Genomic DNA, 25,420 nt, shown 5'->3' on the forward strand with positions numbered 1-25,420 from the left:
TATGATGTGCTGTTCCTTCTTGTTACTTAGTGTATTTCTGTATTGTTTTAGTGATTCACCATAGTGAAGGAAGGTTCGGGTTTTCTGGGTCTCTATGTTTTTGGTTGGATAGGTTTCTCAATTTATTTCTTCAGTTTTGCATTTTTTATCAAACAATTTGTCATTGTTAATTTTCTTAGGTTGTCTGCTTGCAATTTTTTGATTTGATAGGGTAGCTGAGAGGTCAAATATGCTGTTTAAGTTTTCTACTGACAAATTTCCACCTTCACTATTACAGTGAAACATTTTTGTCTAGGAAATTGTCTAGAAGGAATTTGTTGTTGTCTAATTTTGGGGGGTAGATTTCCACACTATTTTGCTCACAACTATTGCATTTCTTAATATTATTCAGTTCCTTTGGCTTTGATGCCTCATGATTGAGCTTAGCTCTGTTCAAGTAATGTGATTTTGCTGAGATCTCATAGGGGTGTCAGTGGACTGACTGTGAATGCTCTAAGAGACCATGGGTTGAGGTCTGTGCTATAGTAGTCTACAGTACGACTGCCAAGAGATGAGCTATAGGTGTACCTACCGTAGGAATCCCCTCAACGCCTACTATTGATTATGTACATACCCAGCGTCAGACAGAGCTGCAGGAGTTGTGACCCGTTTTTGTTGGTTGTGTTGTGTCTAGGAGGGCATATGGGGGAGAGAATGCTGTCACCTCCAGGTAGGTCTTTGTCCCCCTGTGTGCGGAGGGTGTCAGGTTCTTGTCCAGTTCTGGCATTTAGATCGCCACAGACTAGAGAGCCTGGAAATTGTTGATCTCCCCCTCTAGGATGGAGAAGCTGTCATCGTTGAAGTATGGGGATTCTATTGGGGGGATACATGTAGCACACATGAGGACATTTTTCAATGTTGAGAGAGTTTCCTTATTTTTTAGCCAGATGTAAAATGTTCCCGTTTTGACTGATTTTAATAATGTGTTTGGTCTGCTCTATAACAAATTAGCATACCCCCTGAGAATCTTCCTTGATTCACACCTGGTAGTTTGGTGGATGGGACTACCAGTAACATAAAGGGCAACCTTTATACCATGTTTCTTGTAGGATGACAATGTCTGTATTATACATTTCTTTTAAGTCTAGATTCCTTCTCTTTAGGCCCAAGGCAGATGACCTCAGACCTTGTATATTTCAGGATGAGATAGTAAAAGCTTTGTGTTCCATAGTGTCTAGTGTTGTTTTTGTGTGGTGTAGGCCCGGGCCATCACAGTGGATGTGAGCAGAGCATGTTGAGCATTTGATACATACCTCTTAGGTAGCAGGATGGGGCTTGGGTGTGTGTAATAGTGGGGGTTGGGCCTGTTGCTCTGCTCACGGCACGGGCATATGTCCTGCTGTCATGTTGACGTCCTTGCCGCAGGGGCGGGGGCATGGGCTTTGCAGAAGGGGCATAGGTCTGATATGGGGGGGGGCTATATAGGGTGTGGCCAGGGTTTGCTTGGGGTGGTCTTAGCTGGTTGGGGGTGGTATCCATTGCTCTGTTGCTCCTGTGTGAGGTGCTGGGGCTACAGTTGAGGATGACGTCCTTCAGGGTCCTGTCAAAAGTTGGGATTGCTGCCTTGTAGAGGTGGACCTGGTCATGAAGGATGTTCAAGTCCAGGGTGGATTGGTGGGCCAGGTATACATTAGGTTATGAGGCACAGTCTCGCAATCCTCATCTGCAGGACAGTTTGAAGAGGTGTGATCAGACTCAGTCAGGATGGGGGAGTCATCACAGAGACCTTTTCCTGCTGGGCTCTCTCTTTGATCCTTTAAAAGCCCTGCTGGAACTGCATGAGGATGCCCTGCACCATTATTGTCCCAGACTTGTACACTTTGACAGAGGTTGTTTGCATACAGTAGGTGCAAGTCCCAACAACAGTTATGTAAAACTCAATGACTGAAGTTAAGATTCTAAGTTACCACCTGGGCCAATACCCTCTCTCTTGACATAGGGGTCGTGTGCTCTTATAGCACTGTGGCATGCCAGGGGATGGTCCGTGTGGAACATTAAGTTGCTTACGTTCTCCTTGCAGCAGTCAGCAAATAGTGTCTCTGGATTGTCCTTGAGGAACTTATTTTATTTCCCTTACGTATTCCTTGCAGTGTTATTTTTAATATCCATGGGGTATTGTATTGTAATGACCTCTGGACAGGGATAAGCCATTTGGGGTTCAAAGGGCTCTGCATTTGGGGGAGGGGGGCTGTGAAACTCTCCTGACATTGTTTTGGCTCAAGAGTTTTCACACATCTGACTTCACACTTCAGTGCTAATTGAAGGTACCTCCAGGTCGGTTCTGTCCTAGCAGCTTGGTACTGTAGCGCAGTATACATTTATTTAGCTTTATATAACAAAATGACCTAAGGATTATTCTGTTACTTTTTGGCTTCAGAAGTAGCTTCAGACTGAAAATGTCTCATTCAGTTTTATGTTGGATGGTATCTCTAGGTTCTGCATGTTTCTTCTGCAGGTTTTGGTTTTGTCTTAATAGTTGTTGGTAGTAATAGTCCATTCCGGTAATTGTGTCCAAAACTAAGGTTTTAGGTATGGAAGTTTGATTTGGATTGAAGGTTTTAATGTTGAGGTTAGTATCCTGTATAAGTCCTTGTGAAAAAATTCTAGTTGATCGACATTTATCCAACTCTAATTCTATTTTCTTTTGCGGAAGAACTCAGGAGTCTCTCGCTCTCTCTCGCTCTCTCGCTCTCATTATGTCACAGTAATGTAGTGTGACAGGTTAATCCAATCACTCCTCTCTCACTCCGGCATGCCTTATCCTCTACCACCCGGTCTCTCTCGCTCATTTTCTTACTCACTCCATCCCTGCCTGTGCAGCAACCGGACCCCCATCCCCAAGGTAAGGCTTGTACTGTCTCTGTTCAGGAGAAAAGAGACACTACACTTTATTTAGTGTGCTGCTGGTACCTGCATAGGTTATACAGTACAGTCAGAAAAAAGGGTTCTTCAGCTGCCCCCACGGGATAATCCTTTTGGGTTCCATATAGAACCCTCTGTGGAAAGTGTTCTACATACAACCCGAAGGGTTCTACCTGGAACAGAAAAGATGTATCCTATGGGGTCAACCAAAGTACTATTTAAAGTTCAGGATAAAAACATTTTTTTCTAGGAGTGTACAAATCGCTTGCTAAAACACATTCATAGAGGTTGCTTTGGTTTACTTCCTGGCTGTGTCTGTAAAGAACTTTAAATGGTCTCTTTTTATTTGTTCACTCTTAGAAAAACCAAACACGGTTATTTGGCTGTCCCCATTGGAGAACCCTTTGAATGACCCCTTTTAGTTGTAGGTAGAACCTCTTTGGGTTCCATGTGGAGCCCTTTCCACAGAGGGTTTCCGAAAGAGTTCTACCTGCAACCAAAAGGGTTCTACTTGGAACCAAAAAGGGTTATCCTATGGGGACAGCCACAGAACCCTTTTGGAACCCTTTTTTCTAAGAGTGTTCAGATGAAACATGTGTTGTGTTGACTTCGTGGTTATGATGATGATACAATCTAAAAAGTTGTGAAGAGCTTGTTTCACTGTTTCAAAAGACAGGCGTTTAGGTCTGATTCTGTTTGTAGTGATGCTGGAGTGATGCTAAAAGCTGCCATCAAGGCAAAGGGTGGCTACTTTGAAGAATCTCAAACATAAAATATATTTGGATTTAACTTTTTTGGTTACTACATGATTCCATATGTGTTATTTCCTAGTTTTGATGTCTTCACTATTATTCTACAATGTAGAAAATAGTAAAAATAAAGAAAAATCCTTGAATGGGTAGGTGTGTCCAAACTTGTCTGGATACTGTATGTTAAAATAAAAAAGTGTGCCCAATATTTGAGTTTTAAGAAAAGTCAAATGCAAATCTAGCTGTAATGCACACAGTGATGTGCTCTCTTCTTAAAATTGTGTTATGTTAAGTGCTGTGTTATGTCTTTGTTATGTGGATGATAGAGGAAGTAGCTTTACTTTACTAAATCTTTTCTTATGGTCAGATGCTTCAGTGATGCATAATTTTCAGTTTTTTTTCCAGAGAGCTTTGACCACCACGTTTGTAATGCAATGTGAAAAAAATGTCAAAAATGCATGGTAATATGTCAATAATACAGTTTGTATTACACATATTTTGTATGTATAAATACATGGTAATATGTCAATAATACAGTTTGTATTACATGTATTTTGTATGTATAAATACATGGTAATATGTCAATAATACAGTTTGTATTTACACGTATTTTGTATGTATAAATACATGGTAATATGTCAATAATACAGTTTGTATTACATGTATTTTGTATGTATAAATACATGGTAATATGTCAATAATACAGTTTGTATTACACGTATTTTGTATGTATAAATACATGGCAGATTACAGAACTGATTGGAAAACATTTTCTGATTCAGAGTGGTGTTCCCAGTGCCTCCTCATTGTAGCCCTGTAGTTAAGAGAAGATGCATGAAATAGGATTATCTTACCCCAGGATCTTTCTTCCTTTCAGCACTTAACTTTACTGTTGTTTTCATGTGAAAGGGGCCGAATGTATCAAGCTTCTCAGAGTAGGAGTGCTGATCTACGATTGTTGTATTGAACAACAAAAAAATGATTAGATGGGTTTTCTGGGAGCACAGTAATTCAAGTGTTCTGGAGAGTAAGCCAATGTATTCTCTGTTCCAACTCTTTTCTTTTCAGCGTCAGTGAAACTGCTGCAAGACCCTGTGACAATGGCTGCTGTAAGTTGATTTAGTAACTATTCAAAAGGTTACAAGCCTGGATGCCAGTCTGTTTATACTTTAGCCAACTAGTGAACTATTCTAAAGGCTTTTATAGCTAGAGTGGAAGTCTACTTCTGGCTTAACCAGTGCAACGGTGTTGTATCGAGGTGTTTGGGTTGCCAACAAGAGTTGTTTCCCACTGGACAGCAGTTGCTTCCCACCGGGCACCTGTGCCAAATGTCTAGAGTGGTAGCTAAAGTGGCCAATTTTGAGAAATAACTTGTAATATTGGTAGTAAACATCTGGATGTTACCATAATATAGTCTTGGGCTCCCGAGTGGCGCAGTGGTCTAAGGCAATGCATTTCAGTGCTACAGACCCTAGTTCGATTCCAGGCTGTATCACAATCGCCCGTGATTGGGAGTCCCATAGGGCGGTGCACAATTGGCCCAGTGTCATTAGAGTTTGGCCGGGGTAGGCGGTCATTGTAAATAAGAATTTGTTCTTAACTGACTTGCCTAGTTAAATAAAGGTAATTGGGGAGAGTTTGCGCTGCAAGCCGGCCACACAACACGGGATGCCGTGTCCTTCACCTGGAGCCAATATCAGGCCAGGATAATGGCTAAAGCACGTTCATAGTATTGATTTTCACTGAAAATGTACAACTATGTCTACTTTTTTGTAAAAAAAAACAACAAATGTATCTGATAAAAATGGAATGATTCTGAACACTTTCCCAAGTCCCAACTTCGGCAGGCAAGTTTCAAATTCTCGCTGAAGTTTCAAGCCACAACCATAAACTAGCTAGCTGGGAAGGTCTCATCAGGACGATTGACTGAACTGAATCCGTTCCTCTACACTCGACTCTCAGCTGCGCGACATAAGTCATCAATTTGGGCACCAGACGTGTTTGTATATCCTCCCCCTTTCGGGGTACAAATGAATGTCACTGTACGTTGTTCGTTAACTCTGTTGTTGTAAAATATGCAGGATCTGGCATGGGCTACTCCTAATCTAAGAGGTGGCTTTAACAGCCCTCTGTCATACCCTGATCTGTTTCACCTGTCTTTGTCTTGTCTCCACCCCCACAAGGTGTCTCCCATCTCTCCTCATTATCCTCTGTGTATTTATACCTGTCTTCTCTGTTTGTCTGTTGCCAGTGCATTTTGTTTGTCAAGCCTACCAGAGGTGTTCCCCTTGCTCCTGTTTGTTTCTAGTTCCTGTTTTCTGGGTTTAGACCATTCTGCCTGCCCTGACCCTGAGCCTGCCTGTCGTCCTGTACCTTGTCTCACCACACTTAATTGACCTCTGCCTGCCCTGACCCTGAGAGTGCATGCCATTCTGTTCAACTTCTCCCTCAACCACGATCGAACCCCGGGGGGGGGGGGGGGGGGGGGGGGGGGGTAACCGGATGTTTGTGCCTGATGCTGTCTGCTCCTCGGGTCCTGGAGTAGGCCCACTCCTCCAGGCTTGCCTGCCACCCGGGCTCCCATCGGACCCTGGCCTTTGTGTGACGACACTTTTGGTGGCCTACCATTGTCCCGGACGTCCCTGCGTTTGTCACAGCCTGTCCGGTCTGTGCGCAGAACAAGACTCCTCGGCTAGCTCCGGCTGGTCTTCTTCAACCACTGCCAGTCCCTTACCATCCCTAGTCTCACACATCCCTGGACTTTGTCACAGGTCTTCCTCCACCATCTTGACAGTAGTGGACTGGTTTTCCAAAGCCACCCACTTCATTCCTCTCCCCAAACCATCTGCCAAAGAGACAGCCCAGCTCATGGTGCAGAACATCTGCCGGACATGGTCTCCGACCGGGGTCCTCAGTTCTCGTCCCGGTTCTGGAAGGCCATCTGCACACTCATTGGGTCATCCCTTCCTTGCTCTACCACGGGTCTCTTGCCCTTTGAGCATTCCCTCTTCCAGAAGGAAGAGGTTGGCATAACTTCGGTCCAGATGTTTGTCCGCTGCTGTCGTCGTACCTGGAAGAGATCCCGGTAGAGAGCCCGGTAGACTCTAGGTATCGACGACAAGCGGACCGCCACCGGACCCCGGCTCCCCAGTATCGTCTCGGGCAGAAGGTATGGCTGTCCACCCGGGATTTGCCCCTTCAGGTGGAGTAAAGCAAATTGTTATTGGCTCTTTGCCCATCTCTAAGGTCATTAGCCCCTCTGCTGTTGCCCCGTACCCTCCGTATACATCCCACTTTTCATGTGTCAAAGTCAAACCCATGTCTCACAGCCCTTTGTCTCCTGACCTCTCTCTGCCCTTGACCTGTCGTTTTGCCTGCCCCCTGTTACTTCGACACTGTCTGCATCTGGGTCTTCCCTAAAACATAATACCTTCCCTGTAATCATGTGAGGCAGATTAAACACTCCATTCACTCACTGGTCTGGATTATTTGTGGTCTGTCCCTGGGATGTAGTGCAGGGGGATTTGTGTGTATGTGTTTGTGTCTTCGCTTGAATGTTTGTTTGTATCTGCTGATGTGAATTTCTCAAATGTTTTTGTCTGCACCTGCAGTTTGTCCGTAGACATTGAGATTCACCCTGTATTGACATGAATTGAAAAAGAACTGAGCCCAAACACTCTCTTACAGGGTGAGGTTTCCCATTCCAATTACCTTTCCATGAATTAAGTAAAGAAATGAAGCATTTTTAAGTATTCAAATATGGCCACCAAAATACAACAGCAAAGATTCAATAATGTTACTTTCACCGATTTTTAAATCATGTTGGATCAATGATTACACAAGGAAGGGAGGTAATAAGGACGGAGGAAAGGAATGAAGGAATTCAAACAGGTTCTTCTATCAGTGAAACCCTGATTGTGTCCATCTGTCTAGACCGGAACGTTCCGTATGGTGTCGGAGGAGGAGCAGGCCATGAGGTCCAAGCTGGAGCATCTGACTGTGAAGGACCACGGGCCTGTGTTTGGACCCTGTCCCAAACTGCCTGTACACACAATACAGAAGGTACTAACTATAACACCTTAAATCCTTGTTGTTTATGACATTTTAAATCCTTATAAAATATGTATTATAAAAAATTATGTATTGCCAGTTTTTATTAGGTCTAATACCGCGTCGGACACCCCTTTGCCTCCAGAACAGTCTGAATTTTTTGGGGCATGGAGACGTTGCTCAATTGGTATCAAGGGATCTAACGTGTGCCAGGAAAACATTCCCCACACCATTACACCACCGGCACCACTCTGTACCATTGAAACTAGGCAGGATGGGGCCATAAACTCATGCTGCAGACGCCAAATCCTGACTCTGGATGATGCTACAGAAACCAGGATTTGTCGGACCAGGCAACGTTTTTCCACTCCTCAATTGTCCAGTGTTGGTGATCTCATGCCCACTAAAGCCGTTTCATCTTGTTTTTAGCTGAAAGGAGTAGAAGCCGGTGTGGTTGCATATTGCAATAGCCCATCTGTGACAAGGACCGATGAGTTGTGCGTTCCGAGATGTCATTGTACACACCACTGTTATACTACACCCTTATTTGCCTGTTTGTGGCCCGCCTCTTAGCTTGCAAGATTCTTGCCATTCTCCTTCGACCTCTCTCATCAATGAGCTGTTTTCACCCACAGGACTGCCGCAGACTGGATATTTTTTGTTTGTCGCACCAGTCTCGTTAAACCCTAGACACTGTCATGCGTGAAAAGCCCAGGAGGCTGGCCATTTCTGAGATACTGGAACCAGCGTGCCTGGCACCGACAAATATACCACTCTCAAAGTCGCTGCCTGCTTTATATAGCAAGCCACGGCCACATGACTCAGTCTGTAGGAGTGAACCATTTTCACGAACGGCGTGGTGTACCTAATAAACTGGCCACTGAGTGTATGTAATCAATGTTAGCACTATCATTACCCGTGATTGTGGTTGGTGACAGGTTATGTCTCGCTAAGGCAGCAATATAGAATTGTTGAATGCCGAAACAATTACAGCTAAAAGTCTTATCTCTCTGTCAGTAAGGACACTGTCATCTTTTTTCTTGCCAATTGAGGGTGCTTTCACACTTTCAGGTGCTTTCGCACATTATTATTAAATCTGCAGTTATTCTTCTGCTATTTATTCTGTTACCAATAATATTTACATGTTAATATTACCTTGTGATTATAATTATTATGTTTAATCTTTTGACTAAATGCAATCTATTAGCTTCCAAAATGAAAGTAGGTATATATACAGTGGGGCGAAAAAGTATTTAGTCAGCTACCAATTGTGCACGTTCTTCCACTTAAAAAGATGAGAGAGGCCTGTCATTTTCATCATAGGTACACTTCAACTATGACAGACAAAATGAGAAAAAAAATCCTAGAAAATTATATTGTAGGATTTTTTATGAATTTATTTGCAAATTATGGTAGAAAACTTTTGTTATTGACCAAATACTTATTTATCTCAATACTTTGTTATATACCCTTTGTTGGCAATGACAGAGGTCAAACGTTTTCTGTAAGTCTTCACAAGGTTTTCACACACTGTTGCTGGTATTTTGGCCCATTCCTCCTTGCAGATCTCCTCTAGAGCAGTGATGTTTTGGGGCTGTTGCTGGGCAACACAGACTTTCAACTCCCTCCAAAGATTTTCTATGGGGTTGAGATCTGGAGACTGGCTAGGCCACTCCAGGACCTTGAAATGATTCTTACGAACCACTCCTTCGTTGCCCGGGCGGTGTGTTTGGGATGCTTGTCATGCTGAAAGACCCAGCCACGTTTCATCTTCAATGCCCTTGCTGATGGAAGGAGGTTTTCACACAAAATCTCACAATACATGGCCCCATTCATTCTTTCCTGGTCGTCCTGGTCCCTTTGCAGAAAAACAGCCCCAAAGCATGATGTTTCCACCCCCATGCTTCACAGTAGGTATGGTGTTCTTTGGATGCAACTCAGCATTCTTTGTCCTCCAAGCATGACGAGTTGAGTTTTTACCAAAAAGTTATATTTTGGTTTCATCTGACCATATGACATTCTCCCAATCTTCTTCTGGATCATCCAAATGCTCTCTAGCAAACTTCAGATGGGCCTGGACATGTACTGGCTTAAGCAGGGGGACACGTCTGGCACTGCAGGATTTGAGTCCCTGGCGGCGTAGTGTGTTACTGATGGTAGGCTTTGTTACTTTGGTCCCAGCTCTCTGCAGGTCATTCACTAGGTCCCCCCGTATGGTTCTGGGATTTTTGCTCATCGTTCTTGGCATCATTTTGACCCCACGGGGTGAGATCTTGCGTGGAGCCCCAGATCGAGGGAGATTATCAGTGGTCTTGTATGTCTTCCATTTCCTAATAATTGCTCCCACAGTTGATTTCTTCAAACCAAGCTGCTTACCTATTGCAGATTCAGTCTTCCCAGCCTGGTGCAGGTCTACAATTTTGTTTCTGGTGTCCTTTGACAGCTCTTTGGTCTTGGCCATAGTGGAGTTTGGAGTGTGACTGAGGTTGTGGACAGGTGTCTTTTATACTGATAACAAGTTCAAACAGGTGCCATTAATACAGGTAACGAGTGGAGGACAGAGGGGCCTCTTAAAGAAGAAGTTACAGGTCTGTGAGAGCCAGAAATCTTGCTTGTTTGTAGGTGACCAAATACTTATTTTCCACAATAATTTGCAAATAAATTCATTAAAAATCCTACAATGTGATTTTCTGGATTTTTTTTTCTCATTTTGTCTGTCATAGTTGAAGTGTACATATGATGAAAATTACATGCCTCTCTCATCTTTTTTAAATGGGAGAACTTGCACAATTGGTGGCTGACTAAATACTTTTTTGCCCCACTGTAGCTGTCCGATAACACGGAATCGCTTGTCCTGCACTTCGTAAAAACCCAGAGAGCATAAAGTGAATTTTGGAAAAAGATCTTGGTTCCTTCCTTAACAAAGCAACATGAATGTAAAGAGGACTCAGATCACAAAATGGGTGAAGTAAGCTTTCAAGAGAGTCCTCATTCAATGGAGAGGGCAGTGTGATAACAAAGAGAACTGAGTTCTTTAGCTTTTTTTACCCCAGAGTTCACTTTAAAGAGGACTGAGATCGGTTCTTTTAAAGAGGACGATATGTGAAAACATCCTGAGCAAGAGTCGCGTCTATTCCTTCCAAATGAGATTCACTCGTGTCTCTTCCAGGCGAAGGATGAACTCAATGAGACGGAGGAAAGTCGAGTGTCATCTCTGAAGGAGCTTAGGGCCATGATGAAAGAAAAGGCGGGAGATGGGGATGACCTGGCTAAGACGGTGCAGGAGCGCTTCGGGGACAAACCCGACTCCCTGCTGCTCCGCTTCATCAGAGCCCGCAAGTTTGACGTTGCCAGAGCCCACGAGCTCCTGAAGGGTGAGTGGGAGAGGCTATAGTAGGTGTAGAGTTGCAAAAATAACAGTAACTTGCACAAAATTCTCAAGTTTTCCATTAATACTGGACGATATTCTGCTGATTTCTTCCTGATTCTGGAATCTTCCAATCAGGATTTTTGGAAAAACTGCGTAAGAGGTAGAGAGGTTGAGTACTCTGTGTACACTCTCAGAAAAAAAGGGTTCCAAAAGGGTTATTCGGCTGTCCCCATAGGAAAACCTTTTTTGGTTCCACGTAGAACCCTTTTGGGTTCCATGTAGAACCCTCTGTGGAAAGAGTCCTACCTGGAACCAAAAATGGTTGTTCAAAGGGTCCTCCTATGGGAACAGCCCAAAGAACCCTTTTAGGTTCTGGATAGCTCGTATATTTCTAAGGGATACATGTTTTCTGCATTATGCTCCTTTTCTCATTGGCCGGAAAGATCAGACTAGCTAAATCCATCCATCAGGAGTGAATTGGCCAATTGGGCTGGTCCATTTTCAGCCCAGTGGGCCTGTCTGACTTGATCATTATTTGGCAAATAATGGAGGCCTCAAGCACAAAAATTGTCTGGTGTGGGAGCTTCAAAGGAAAAAATGCCATCCATCCACCCACCCACATCTATCTGTGAATCTCTCCCTCCCATCATCCATCCACTCACTTACCAACCCATCCATCCATTAATTCAAGGTGTGGTAAATTATCAGTCAATGAATCAAAGAATTGTAGAGAAGAATATTGGGAAGACATCATATGAAGTGTTGTCATCATCTTCATCCATCCTGTCTGAATGCCCCTGTTCAGATTAACATCTCTCTGTCCAAACACAGCATACTGTACCTCTGGTCTCCCATGTTTTCTCTGCCATAAACGTTGTGCAAAAGATTGAGTAATTTAGGGCCAAATATATATTTTTTGCACTGTCTTGAGTCTCTGAATCCTGTTCATCACTAGGACAGAGAGACGGCTGTTAATTAATTGTAGACTTAGTTGTTTTCAAAGTCTCCCGGACAAAGGAGCTTTTTTATACACAAATAGGGCAGAAAGTCTGTTAAGCCGATACGCATCCAATGTTTTGCTGGGAACAGAGACAGGCTGTGCTTTCATCCCTCTTCCTCTCTTTCACGCACACACACAGACGTGCACACACACACACACCTGGCTATAAACATGCTACGGAGATACATGCAAATAAACATGTCTCTTACAGTGGACTGGGTTAAGGAAGTGAAATAGTTGTATCTTTTGTTGCATTATACTATGATTATGTAACAAACACATTCTTTCCTTGTGGGTTCAATGTGAAAGAGGAATGCACTTGTTTCTGGGGTTAATTGGTGGTCCAGTATAAAGGGATTGGCGAGGCACACACACACCGTGAGGTTAATTGGTTCTGCAGTATGAAGGGGCTAGGGCAGGAGAGAAGCGGAGAAACACTGGTGTTATTGTCTTTGCTCACCATGTGAAAGCACAGCGACAAATGTTTACAATTGCAAACTGTCCTAAATACTAGTGGTGGAGCGTACTCTGCTTTTAGTTGAGTCAAATGCATCAGCGAGGGTCGAACTCTGTATACAGAGCCCACAGCACACTCGCCCTCCATGCACTTTACACATTTAGATGTAAAGGTGCCTGAAAGAACCTTTTGGGTTGCCACACCGGCGGAACCTTTCTAGTTCAAAAAGGTTCCTTGGGGAAGCCCTCTGAAAAAGGTATTTGAGGAACCCCTGTGTAAAGGTTCAAACCGGAACATTTTTGTGATGGGAGGGGTTACATTTTGAACCTTTTTAATAAAATATTATAGAGGTGGCAGTCGAGGCTTTACCGTCAAATCAAAGGGCACTCCTTCGATATAAAGTTTGATATTTTTTGTTTTATATTTATTCTTTTTTATGAAAATGAAAACGTGTCCGTTTGTAACGTTTCACAAGGTTGAAGTAATAACATGTTCAGTTACTTAAGACGTTGGCTTAGGTTGTGCCATTCGATTTCGAGAAAATGAACAACTAAGAAATCATGTTGGACTTTTTTCTCTGACTTCCCAAACCCCAAACCCCGCCCTGGTCTGTTTCGCAAGCGTTCCTATAAGTCGAGCGATGTTGTGCCTCTGGGTTTAGAAACTCTGTGATAATACAGTTCATGCGAAAATATTTGGATCTGGTAACAGGCCGACATTGGTAAAAAAAAAGACTATTTGTATAGAAATGCAAATATTGTGATTTTAGAGCCACAAAGTACCAATAGCCTATGATTAAAGGGACTGTATCGGAACCTATTATTGGGCTCTCTCCATCATGTCACATGCAAAATGATCAGCTTTCTTATTAGCCTATTTCAATCGCAATTTTTACATGGCAGAGAGTAACAATTCCAGACAGAATAAACTTCAGTTTGTTGGCAAACTCCAAGATCCTATGATAACAGCCTATATGGTTTGTGCGGTTTTCCGAGACATTATAGTTTGACAGGTGCTGTTTGCAGTTAGAGCAAGAAAACAACAACTGATTTGATAAATTGATTCTTAAAACCAAGTACTCCACACATATTTTACATGAATGGACTACATCAAACTTTTTGGAAATGGCAAGTTTACTTTCTCATCCATGAATGCATCTCAAGTGCAAGTGCGCTGTTCAGCAACTCACGTCAGCAGGATGGGCTGCCTTTTCATTAGGAGGGAGGTCAATTTAAATATTACGTGGACACCTATACATTTGACAGCCAAGCACAAGATATCAGTGTAGCCTTTTATCATCTAGACATGATGTTGAAATATCTTCATGCCTAGAATAAAAACCTCCAGGCTTCCATCATAAGACTCAATTAAATGAAAGAAAAATGAATGCCTTTTCGAAACATCTTTGCTTTCTTTGTTAAATCTTACAATAAGCTGCTTTAAAAATCATGCAGACAATAGCAGATGAGCAACATCAATTTAGGGATATTGACTAATTGTCCTGTTGATGGCCAATCAGGTGTCAAGTCTTCAGATTGATTATAATGAATCTTTCCTCGATGGAGTCTGGGGAGATTCGGTGTGCTGCTGACAAGTTCGAGGGGATCGGCCAGAACAAACCACAGTGTCTTGCTAAAGGCAATTCCTATTCAACATATGCTGTTTGAGTCTACTTTTCAAATAAATATTGTAGGCCTAGTTGTATTATTGACAATTAGATTCTAGAGCAAATTGAAAGAAAATGAATTATTAAAGTTAAACACTTTTCTTTCGGTTTCTTAGTTTGTTCTAGGCTATTGAATATGTGCACGTTTTTATTTATTAATAAATATCTTAGTAGGCTTACAGATAGGCTAGTACATTTTTCAAGTAATCCACCCAACCCTTTTTTTATTCTGTCTACAGGGAAGGCAACGGAAGGAGCGCATGCAACTCAGATTATGTTTTTTGACAAAGAAATACACTATGTTTTTTGACAAAGAAATACCCCCTTTTGCCCTCAGAACAGCCTCAAGTTGTCTGGATGTCCTTTGGATGATGGACCACTCTTGACACACGGGAAACTGTTGAGCATGAAAAACCCAGCAGCATTGCAGTTGCCGTTGACACAAACCAGTGCACCTGGCCCCTACTACCATTAAAAAGCACTTAAATATTTTGTCTTGCCCATTCACCCTCTGAATGGCACACATACACAATCCTTGTCTTAATTGTCTCAAGGCTTAAAAATCCTTCTTTAACCTGTCTCCTCCCGTTCATCTACACTGATCGAAGTGGATTTAACAAGTGACATCAATAAGGGATGATAGGATTCACCTGGTCAGTCTATGACATGGAAAAAGCAGGTGTTCTTACTGTTTTGTATACACAGTGTAGTATAGAATCTTTTCAGACAGGTTTAAACAGCCAAGTAGGGGTGTCAGCCTTATGAACTGTACTGAATGAAGGGACTTCATTCAACTGAATTTGCGGGTGTTAGGAGTAGTTAAATCATTGACCCCATTCTGCTGGGGTTTTCAGTCAGGTTAATGTATTCACTAAGGTTAATGTATGAACTATTTAGGATTGACCTCATTGGTGCCAGTCTGTTGTATACAATGTAAGTCAACTTTGTGTTGCCTAAATTCCTCTGTCACTTCAAACTGGCTTCAAACTGGCTTCAAACTGACACCAATGGAGTAGACAAGCCCAAACAGATCTGGGAACTGGCTACATTGGTGTTGTTCGGGCAATGTTAATATGTGCTCTTCAAGAGGAACCTCATTGATTTCATATCTGTGGCTGTTTCTGCACAGGTTATGTGCGCTTTAGGAGGGACTACCCTGAGCTGTTTGAGAACCTAACCCCCGAGGCAGTCCGCAGCACCATTGAGGCAGGCTACCCTGTGGTCCTGCCCAGCAGGGACAAGTACGGCCGTGTAGTGCTCCTCTTCAACATCGAGAACTGGGACCTGGAGGAGGTCACCTTCGATGAGGTAGAGTATACAATCTACTGCTGCAAAATTCCAGAAACTTTCATTTTTTTTGTTTTTATTTTAGAAATCCCAATTGGAGGGAATCCTCCAACTAGGATTTCTGAAAATCCTGAGAACTTTAGGAAAGTTTGCTGAATTTTTGTAATCTTCATCCAAACCCAAAGAGCAGACTGGTTCTGTATGTTCTGTGTAGCCAATGTTGTCCTCAAGTCCCCAGCACCATCGAGGTGGGCTACCCAGGGACTATACAAACAGGCTGTCACTCAGACTACCACCAATGAGGACAATCATAAAGAGTTCATACTTTGGGCCTGAGAGAGGTGTTAAAGAAGATCTGGACTACCAGGAAAGCTTACCTCTCAAACTGAAAGCCAAAAGCAATGAGCTACTTAATTTAGCACACTGCAGTTTCTCTTAGGACAAACATCAAATCAAATTCTATTTGTCGCATACACATTTCTTAGCAGATGATATTGCAGGTGTAGCGAAATGCTTGTGTTTCTAGCTACAACAGTGTAGTAGTATCTAACAATTCACAACAACACACACAAATCTAAAAGTAAAATAATGGAATTAAGAAATATATAAATATTAGGACGAGCAATGTTGGAGTGGCATTGACTAAAATACAGTAGAATAGAATACAGTATATACATATGAGATGAGTAAAGCAGTATGTAAAAATTATTAAAGTGATTCCATGTATATACATATTTTTATTTAACTAGGCAAGTCAGTTAAGAACTAATTATTATTTACAATTATGGCCTACCCCGGCCACAGCCGGATGTGATACAGCCTGGATTGTACCACTGAGATGCAGTGCCTTAGACTGCTGCGCCACTCGGGAGCCCAAGGGAAGCATATAAGGAAGGAGCCTATAAGATGTAGGGTTTTGTAACTGAGTGGTAAACCAGCTAGGGATGGCTATTTAACTGTCTGATGGCCTTGCGATAGTAGCTCTCGGCCCCAGCTTTGACGCACCTGTACTGACATTGCCTTCTCGATTATAGCAGGGTGAACAGGCTGTGGCTTAGGTGGTTGATGTCCTTGATGATCTTTTTGGCCTTCCTGAGACATTGGGTGCTGTAGGTGTCCTGGAGGGCAGGCAGTGTGCCCCTGGTGATGCGTTCGTCATGGCTGAACAGGGAGTACAAGAGTGGGCTGAGCACGCACCCTTGTGGGCCCCTGTGTTGAGGATCAGCGAATTGGAGGTGTTGTTTCCTACCTTCACCACCTGGGGGAGGCCCGTCACGAAGTTCAGGACCCAGTTGCACAGGGCGGGGTTCAGACCCAAGGCCCCGAGCTTAATGATGAGATTGGAGGGTACTATGGTGTTGAAGGCTGAGCTGTCGTCAATGAACAGCATTCTCACGTAGGTATTCCTCTTGTCCAGATGGGATAGGGCAGTGCGATGGCGATTGCATCGTCTGTGGATCTATTGGGGCGGTAAGCAAATTGAAGTTGGTCTAGGGTGTCAGGTAAGGTAGAGGCAATATGATCCTTAACTAGCCTTTTAAAGCATTTCATGATGGCAGAAGTGAGTGCGATGGGGCAATTGGTCATTTAGTTCAGTTACCTTTGCCTTCTTGGGTACAGGAACAAAGATGGACATATTGAAGCAAGTGAGGACAGTAGACTGGGATAGGGAGATTGAATATGTCCATAAACTCTCCAGCCAGCTGGTCTGCACATGCTCTGAGGATGCGGCTAGGGATGCTGTCTGGGCCGGCACCCTTGCTAGGGTTAACACGCCTAAATGTCTTACTCACATCGGCCACAGAGAATGAGAGCCCACAGTCCTTGGGAGCGGGCCGCGTCCGTGGCAATGTGTTATGCTCAAAGTGGGAGAAGGTGTTTAGCTTGTACGGGAGCAAGATGTCGGTGTCCGTGACGTGGCTGGTTTTCCCTTTGTAATCCTTGATTGTCTGTAGACCCTGCCACATACATCTTGTGTCTGAGCCGTTGAATTGTGACTCCACTTTGTCTCTGCACTGACGTTTTGCCTGTTTGATTGCCTTACGGAGGGAATAACTACACTGTTTGTTTGTATTCGACCATATTCGCCGTCACCTGGCCATGGTTAAACGCACTTTCAGTTTTGCGCGAATGCTGCCATCTATCCATGGTTTCTGGTTTGGGTAGGTTTTAATAGTTACAGTGGGAACAACATCCCCTAAACACTTCCTGATGAACTCAGTCACTGTATCTGTGTATACGTCAGTGTTATTCTCAGAGGCTACCTGGAACATATCCCAGCCTGCAAGATCAAAATGATCTTGAAGCATGGATTCCGATTGGTCAGACCAGTGCTGAATAGAACCTAGCATGGGTACTTCCAGTTAGAGTTTCTGCCTATAGGAAGGGAGGAGCAAAATGGAGTGGTAATCTGATTTGCCGACGGGAGGGCCGGGGAGGGCCTTGTAGGCATTTTGAAAGGGGGAGTAGAAATGGTTGAGTGTTTTACCAGGGCGAGTAACTTCAGTAGCATTTTCCTCAAATTTGCTTTATTAAAATCCCCAGCTACAATAAATGCGGCCTCAGGATCTGTGGTTTAGAGTTTGCAGAAAGTCCAGTGTAGTTCCTTGAGGGCCATCATGGTATCGGCGTGAGGGGGAATATACACGGTTGTCACTATAACCCGAAGATAATTCTCTTGGGAGGTTATACGGTCTGCATTTGATTGAGGTATTCTCGGTCGGTGGACAAAAGGGCTTGAGTTTCTGTACGTTATCACAATCACACCACGAGTGGTTAATCATGAAACATACACCACCGCCCTTCTTCTTGCTGGAGAGTTCTTTATTCCCGTCTGTGCGATGTACTGAGAGAGCCATGATTCCGTGAATCAGTATGTTACAGTCCCTGTCTGTTTGAAAGGAGATCTTCGCCCTGAGCTCGTCTACTTTATTGTCCAGAGACTGAACATTAGCAAGTAATATACTCAGAAGCAGTGGATGGTGTGCACGCCTCCTGAGTCGGACTAGAAGTCCACTCTGAATGCCTCTTCTCCACCGGTGGTGTCTTGGAGTAGCCTCTGGGATAAGTTGAATTGCCCTGGGGGGTACTACCAAATAATCAAATTCGGGAAAGTCTTATTCCTGATTGTCATGCTGTTGAGTTACTGCCGCTCTGATATCCAAAAGTTATTTCTGCCTGTATGTAATAACACAAAATGTAAGATGTAAGAAAAAGATAATAGATCATGTAAGAAATAAAACACAAAAAAACAAAATACTGCAAAGTTGCTTAGGAACTAGAAGCAGAGCTGCCATGTCTGTCGGCACCATATTAGAGACTCATGAGACAATCAGCCTTATGAATTTCTCTCTCCTTTCTCCCTTTTCCCCCACTCTCTCTACCCCTCTGTAATAGACCCTGCGAGCATACTGTGTGATCCTGGAGAAGTTGTTGGAGAATGAGGAGACCCAGATCAATGGTTTTGTACTGATTGAGAACTTTAAGGGCTTCACCATGCAGCACGCCTCTGGCATCAAACCCACTGAGCTCAAGAAGATGGTGGACATGATGCAGGTCAGAGCAGCAACACACACAAATCAATAGACAATATCAGACTTAGAGGCAGCCTCACACAGAAAATAGTTATACCTACAGATTGTTAGTTCTAGGTGCTGTTCAGCAAGGCACAATGTAGAAAGACATTTCGCAACAAAAAACGAAAATGGGCATTTTTAATGGGACAGTTCAAGTGGTAACACTTTACTTGGCGATAACCATGTCATAATATGTCATAACAGCAGACATAACGTCTCATAACCTTTTATAATATGGTAATAACACTGTCCTTACACATATATTTAGACCTTTTGTGACATATGACACCCACATAAGTGTCAAAACCGACAAAACCTACCACACAAGGCAAAACTTTCCATTACACCATAGCCTTTGGGTCAAAAGTATGTTTTTTTGTTGATGACCATATTAAATTATCGTAATTGCGCACACATGGACGTCAGACATGAACCTACCCCAATGCTCTGTTGCTGTCATAAAGTGTATTTTCTACTAGTTATTAAAAATGTGATGAAAAAAACAATGACTGTAAAGAACAACAACAAAGGATTTAAGAAACAAACGTTTAAACAAAAGGGAACTTCTTGGTAGGGAAAAAAAACGATTTGAATAAATGTGGGTTTTTACATTCTTATGTAGGTGTCATAACCATACATAAAATAATGCAATATATATGTCACAACACGTGTAAATATATGGGTCATGACAGTGTTATCACCATATGACAGGTTATGACAAGTTCCGTCAGCTATTATGACATGTTATGACACTGGGTGTCAAGTAAAGTGTTATCGTTCAAGTAGTGCCTATCGGTTTCAGTACATTAAAACAATTATAATAATGAATGCCTACTGAACAAGGCAAAGCCACTGGTCTGATTAGGGCCATCACTAGCATTCGTCCATTCTAAAATTACCATCTAGGAACTACTCAGATCTGATCAGACCAGACAGTCCAATGTGCAGTACGTGATCAGCCTAGCTGTCCCACTTCCCACTAACAAAAAATGAAGACCACTCAGTATGATCCCCGATAATATTTGTATTATGTGCTTTAGGATCCTTATTGGAATGTCTCTTTAGATGTGCTAAATGTGCATATTGCCTACGTGAGTCTGAGTTGAGTTGAGTCTGAGCCTGTGTTGGTCTCTGTTGTGTGCACTGCAGGACTCGTTCCCGGCCCGTTTCAAGGCAATCCATGTGACCCACCAGCCCTGGTACTTCACCACCACTTACAACGTGGTCAAACCATTCATGAAGAGCAAGCTGCTGGAGAGGGTAAGGAGGAGGAAGAGGTGGGGGAGGTGGAGGGTATAAATAGAGGTGCAAAGGGATAGTGGAAGAGGATGAGATGGAGGAAAAGGAGAATGGCAGAAGGAGGGAGAAGGGCAGCAACCCATGTGCCAGTCTGTTTTTATTTTTTATTTTAGCAAACACTTATCCAGAGCAACTTACAGGAGCAATTAGGGTTATGCTTTGCTAAAGAGCACATCGACATATTTTTCACCTTGTTGGCTCGAGGATTCGAACCAGCAACCTTTCAGTTACTGGCTCAGTGCTATTAACTGCTTGGCTACCTGTTTCTCTTTCAGCCTCATCCATTTTCTTGTTTGGCAAGGTTTGTGCACTGTAGCTTAGATACCACAAGATGTCAGCATTAGGGAACATAAACAATGTATTTGGCGTAATAGTTTTTCTGTAGTTCCATACAGAATAATAATAATAATAAAAACAACAATGAAATAATAATAATAAAAAAACATTGTCAGCAACAACAAAAAATAAATACTGCTACAACTATTAATACAACTAAGAAAACAAAGTGTATACATATTACATGGTGATGTTTCTAATAGTTAAAAAGTTGTTTTCTCAAAATTTGAAAAAGGGCTTCCTTAAATTCACTGTGATTTAATGCCCTGATTTCTATAGGTAAATTATTCCAGTCAGTTGGGCCTTTGTATCTGAAAGATCTTACTCCAATCTCATGATGTACCTGTGGAATTTGTAATTGCTGCTGTTGTCAAAAGAAGTAGTGTGAGTCATGTATACTTACATTTCCGTGTATATAGTAAGGAAAACCTAAGTTGATGCATTTAGAAAGAAATTGGTACCAATCAGTGGCGGCCGCTAATTGGATGAATACCAGATGCGCGAGGTGGTTGGAGTTGTCAACAAAGCAGCATGGGGAAAATGAATACAAGTTTTCTAACTACCGGTAGTTTCTTTGAGAATATATATAAAGTGATTTGTGCATTTGACAACAACATAAATACAGCTATTTCACTTTTGTATGCAAAAAACTGAATGATCACTGCTGCACATGCTGCCACTGTTTTGAACAGATTAAATTATATTATTTAGAACGAGCTGCCAGCTGATGTCACTAACCCACGAGTTCACCAGGGAGAATGCAACAAGCATGCAAAAGTGAAAACCCATTATCTAAGTCGGGATAGCTAGCTAACATGTCACAAAGGATGATGCTCTAACCAGTTATTAACTTTAATTCTGAAATAACTTCATATTTCCAAGTTAGTCAGATATTAGTTTAGGAAGACTTGAAATTGGCATGGGAGCTACCTAGCTAGCAAGCTACCAGCTAGCTATAGCTGTTAAATATAGCTGCTTATCAAAGGTAGATAACTACTTAGACCAAAAAATCTTCAATGTTTCTCAAAATTACTGTAGCTGGCTAATTTAATTGGATCATTATTTGTGATACACAAGGTTTTATGCTGTTTTAGTCCACACGTCGCCCTTTGACCTACAATAGAACCTGATGAACAACATGGGGGGAAACAATCAAATTGTCCATGCTTTTTTGTCCTACCAGATCCGCGATGAGAAGGTTCTAGCTAGTGTATTCCTCTGTCCTTCAACTCTTGTTCGATTATAGTTGGGTGGTTTATTAGGTGCACATGCTCCCATGACTGTTATGATCATTTATTTACAATTAACTGTTTGCTTTAGGGCCATCTGTACCTAATAGAGCAGATCTAGTCTCACTTGTAGAAGTAAGCCGCATGGCACAAGCAACTCATTGGGAGACTAGAGCAGACCCAGAAGTTCTGGCTGAATTGATACGTATTTGAATGCCGCAGGACGGTCCATTTACTTTGTGCTGTTAAAATGTATGCTATGAAATCCTGCCATGTCATTGAGGCAATGTTTCACACGGCCTCTGCATGCAGCTGCTGCTGGCAGCAACTGAGGGGCAGAGTAACTGAACTGCTTGTTTTTAACAAAATATATTTGAAACAGGAAAATGTACACATTTACCGCACTTCTATGAGCTTTTAAAACATAATCCATGAAAATGTGTACATATATATATTATACTGTGTATACATATATTATACTGTGTATACATATATGTATATACACACACACACACTACCGGTCAAAAGTTTTAAAACACCTACTCATTCAAGGGTTTTTATTTATTTTTTTACTATTTTCTACATTTTAGAATAATAGTGACGACATCAAAACTATGAAACTACTATGAAATATTTTGATTTGTTTAACATCAAGAAAGTGTTAAACAATCTAAATATATTTTAGATTTGAGTTTCTTCAAAAAGCCACCCTTTGCCTTGATGACAGCTTTGCACACTCTTGGTGTTTTCCAACAGTCTTGAAGGAGTTCCCACATATGCTGAGCACTTGTTGGCTGCTTTTCCTTCACTCTGCGGTCCAACTCATCCCAAAACATCTCAATTTGGTTGAGGTCGGGGGATTGTGAAGGCCAGGTCATCTGATGCAGCATTCCATCACTCTCCTTCATGGTCAAATAGCCATTACACAGCCTGGAGGTGTGTTGGGTCATTGTCATGTTGAAAAACTAATTATAGTCCCTTTAAGCCCAAACCAGATGGGATGGCGTATCGCTGCAGAGTGCTGTGGTAGCCATGCTGGTTAAGTGTGCCTTGAATTCTAAATAAATCACAGACAGTGTCACCAGCAAAGCACCCCTACACCATAACACCTCCTCATCCATGCTTTATGGTAGGAAATACACATGCGGAGATTACCCGTTCACCCACACCGCATCTCACAAAGACACGGCGGTTGGAACCAGAAATATCCAATTTCGACTCCAGACCAAAGGACACATTTCCACCGGTCTAATGTCCATTGCTCGTGTTCCTTGGCCCATGCAAGTATCTTTTCTCATTGGTGTCCTTTATTAGTGGATTCTTTGCAGCAATTCGACCATGAAGGCCTGTTTCACACAGTCTCCTCTGAACAGTTGATGTTGACATGTCTGTTTCTTGAACTCTATGAAGCATTTATTTGGGCTGCAATTTCTGAGGTCAGGGCATTGTGATGGCCACTCCAATACCTTGACTTTGTTGTCCTTAAGCCATTTTGCCACAACTTTGGAAGTATGTTTGGGGTCATTGTCCATTTGGAAGACCCATTTGCAAACAAGCTTTAACTTCCTGACTGATGTCTTGAGATGTTGCTTCAATATATCCACATAATTATCCTACCTCATGATGCCATCTATTTAGTGAAGTGCACCAGTCCCTCCTGCAGCAAGGCACCCCCACAACATGATTCTGCCACCCCTGTGCTTTCCGGTTGGGGTGGTGTTCCTCGGCTTGCAAGCCTCCCCCTTTTTCCTCCAAACATAACGATGGTCATTATGGCCAAAGAGACCCTTGATGAAAACTTGCTCCAGATTACTCAGGACCTCAGACTGGGGCCAAGGTTCATCTTCCAACAGGACAATGACCCTAAGCACACTGCCAAAGCAACGCAGGATTGGCTTCGGGACAAGTCTCTGAATGTTCTTGAGTGGCCCAGCCAGAGCCTGGAATTGAACCCGATCGAACATCTCTGGAGAGCCCTGAAAATAGCTGTGCAGCGACGCTCCCCATCCAACCTAAATTTCAGTCTGTACCAGAGCAAAGGATTTATCGAGGCAATTCTTATTAAATTCACTTAAGATTATACATATATTTGACCAATACATTGAATTAACAGTGGTGATGATATTGTTTATGGAGTCTACTAAATGTAAACAATCATCAATTACTTTTTCTCTTGTAGTTATTTTAATAAATAAACCTTCAATATCGAAAGGGATAATCTCTAGTGAAATCTTCATAGAAAGTAATTAATTGAGGATATAGGTTGCTACTGCCCCACCTCAAGTGCACCTATCAATTCTAGATAATATGTAACCCTGGATTTTTTACTCAGTGTCTGAAATTTTGGTATTCAACCATGTCTCTGAAATGGTTAATTATGAACATATTGTGCACCTACCTTTTCCTCTCCTCTAATTTTGGTCTGTGGCTCCTCCTCTTGGCAGGTCTTTGTTCACGGTGATGAGTTGGATGGCTACCTGAATGATTTTGACGCTGACATCCTGCCTGCAGACTTCGACGGGAAAGCTCCCCTCACTGACTGCAAGGCCATCGCTACTAAACTGTTTGGGTCCGAGGACACAGCGCTCTAACACCTTACTGTCACATTATGAAGCAAGGCTGGATCAGTGAGGCAGATCAGAGAGGCAGAATAGGTGGGGTTGACATTTCTACCATGTTGCCTACAAGGGTATTCAGTTCAATCAGCTCTTCAAGTGGGCATCAAGATGAGTGTGTTGGGTTTAGTGGTTGATTTGCGACTGGGCAATAGGAACACAAGCGAGAAAGAATAGGAAGGTTGAATAGAGGACATGGACAGTAAAGTACATCATATGAATTGTTTTTTACGGCACAGAAAAGTGTAGCTCCTCCATATACAGAAGTTAACTTTTGAATATGCACAGGGAACAAGACGGTCCCTACTGTATGTAAGAGCACAGAGAATGGCATTTGGTGATGAGATGACCCAACAGCTTATTACTGTAGTCTGAGGTGAATTTGGTGTTCTTTGCCTTAAAGGTTACTTTCACTGTGACTTTACTAGAGGAGCCTATTGCCTAGCCTGAGATTGCTAAAAAAATAAAACATATTAGATATGTATAGAATTTAGTAATACAAGAATGATAAAATAATATATTTCAGTTAAGCTAGTTGGCTATTAAGAATATAATAGATGGTCTATGAACAAATCATATGCAAATATGTACATTCCTTAACATAGTGCCATTGCTTAACTCCCCTGTTCACATTACATTTTGTGTATACCGAAGTGTCTATATACTATGGGAACTCCTATGGTGTGCTTAGCTAGGATTGCAGAGAGAGTATAGTAGACGGTTGATGTCAAAAAGTGATTGATTTTCCTGTGTCAGAGTGTTTGACCTTTTAAGGACATCCTGTCCGGATGTTCTCATGTTGTTTAGTGTGTGCTTATGTAACTTGATACTGCAGCTGTCTCTTTGAAGTAAAGCACGTTTGAAATAAAAAGTAATGGGCTGGTGA

The 25,420-nt window shown here is 42.4% G+C and overlaps 1 protein-coding gene across 1 annotated transcript; it reads left to right on the forward strand.

The window, feature by feature from the left end:
* Window positions 1-2,761: 2,761 nt before the first annotated feature.
* Window positions 2,762-25,420, forward strand: rlbp1a (retinaldehyde binding protein 1a). Its single transcript, XM_021585711.2, has 8 exons — window positions 2,762-2,881; window positions 4,719-4,759; window positions 7,584-7,712; window positions 10,870-11,074; window positions 15,323-15,501; window positions 18,877-19,035; window positions 20,205-20,315; window positions 24,364-25,420. The coding sequence occupies exons 2-8, from the start codon at window positions 4,751-4,753 to the stop codon at window positions 24,508-24,510; spliced, it is 939 nt and encodes a 312-aa protein (XP_021441386.1). The 5' UTR covers window positions 2,762-2,881; window positions 4,719-4,750; the 3' UTR covers window positions 24,511-25,420.

Source organism: Oncorhynchus mykiss, chromosome 26, assembly GCF_013265735.2.
Source record: "Oncorhynchus mykiss isolate Arlee chromosome 26, USDA_OmykA_1.1, whole genome shotgun sequence".
NCBI lineage: Eukaryota > Metazoa > Chordata > Actinopteri > Salmoniformes > Salmonidae > Oncorhynchus > Oncorhynchus mykiss.

What these genes read in the sequence shown, in the direction of transcription:
- rlbp1a (XM_021585711.2), top strand. An exon ending in CTGTACACACAATACAGAAG is followed by an intron (nt 7,713 to 10,869) that starts GTACTAACTATA and finishes TGTCTCTTCCAG; the next exon opens with GCGAAGGATGAACTCAATGA. An exon ending in AGAGCAAGCTGCTGGAGAGG is followed by an intron (nt 20,316 to 24,363) that starts GTAAGGAGGAGG and finishes TCCTCTTGGCAG; the next exon opens with GTCTTTGTTCACGGTGATGA.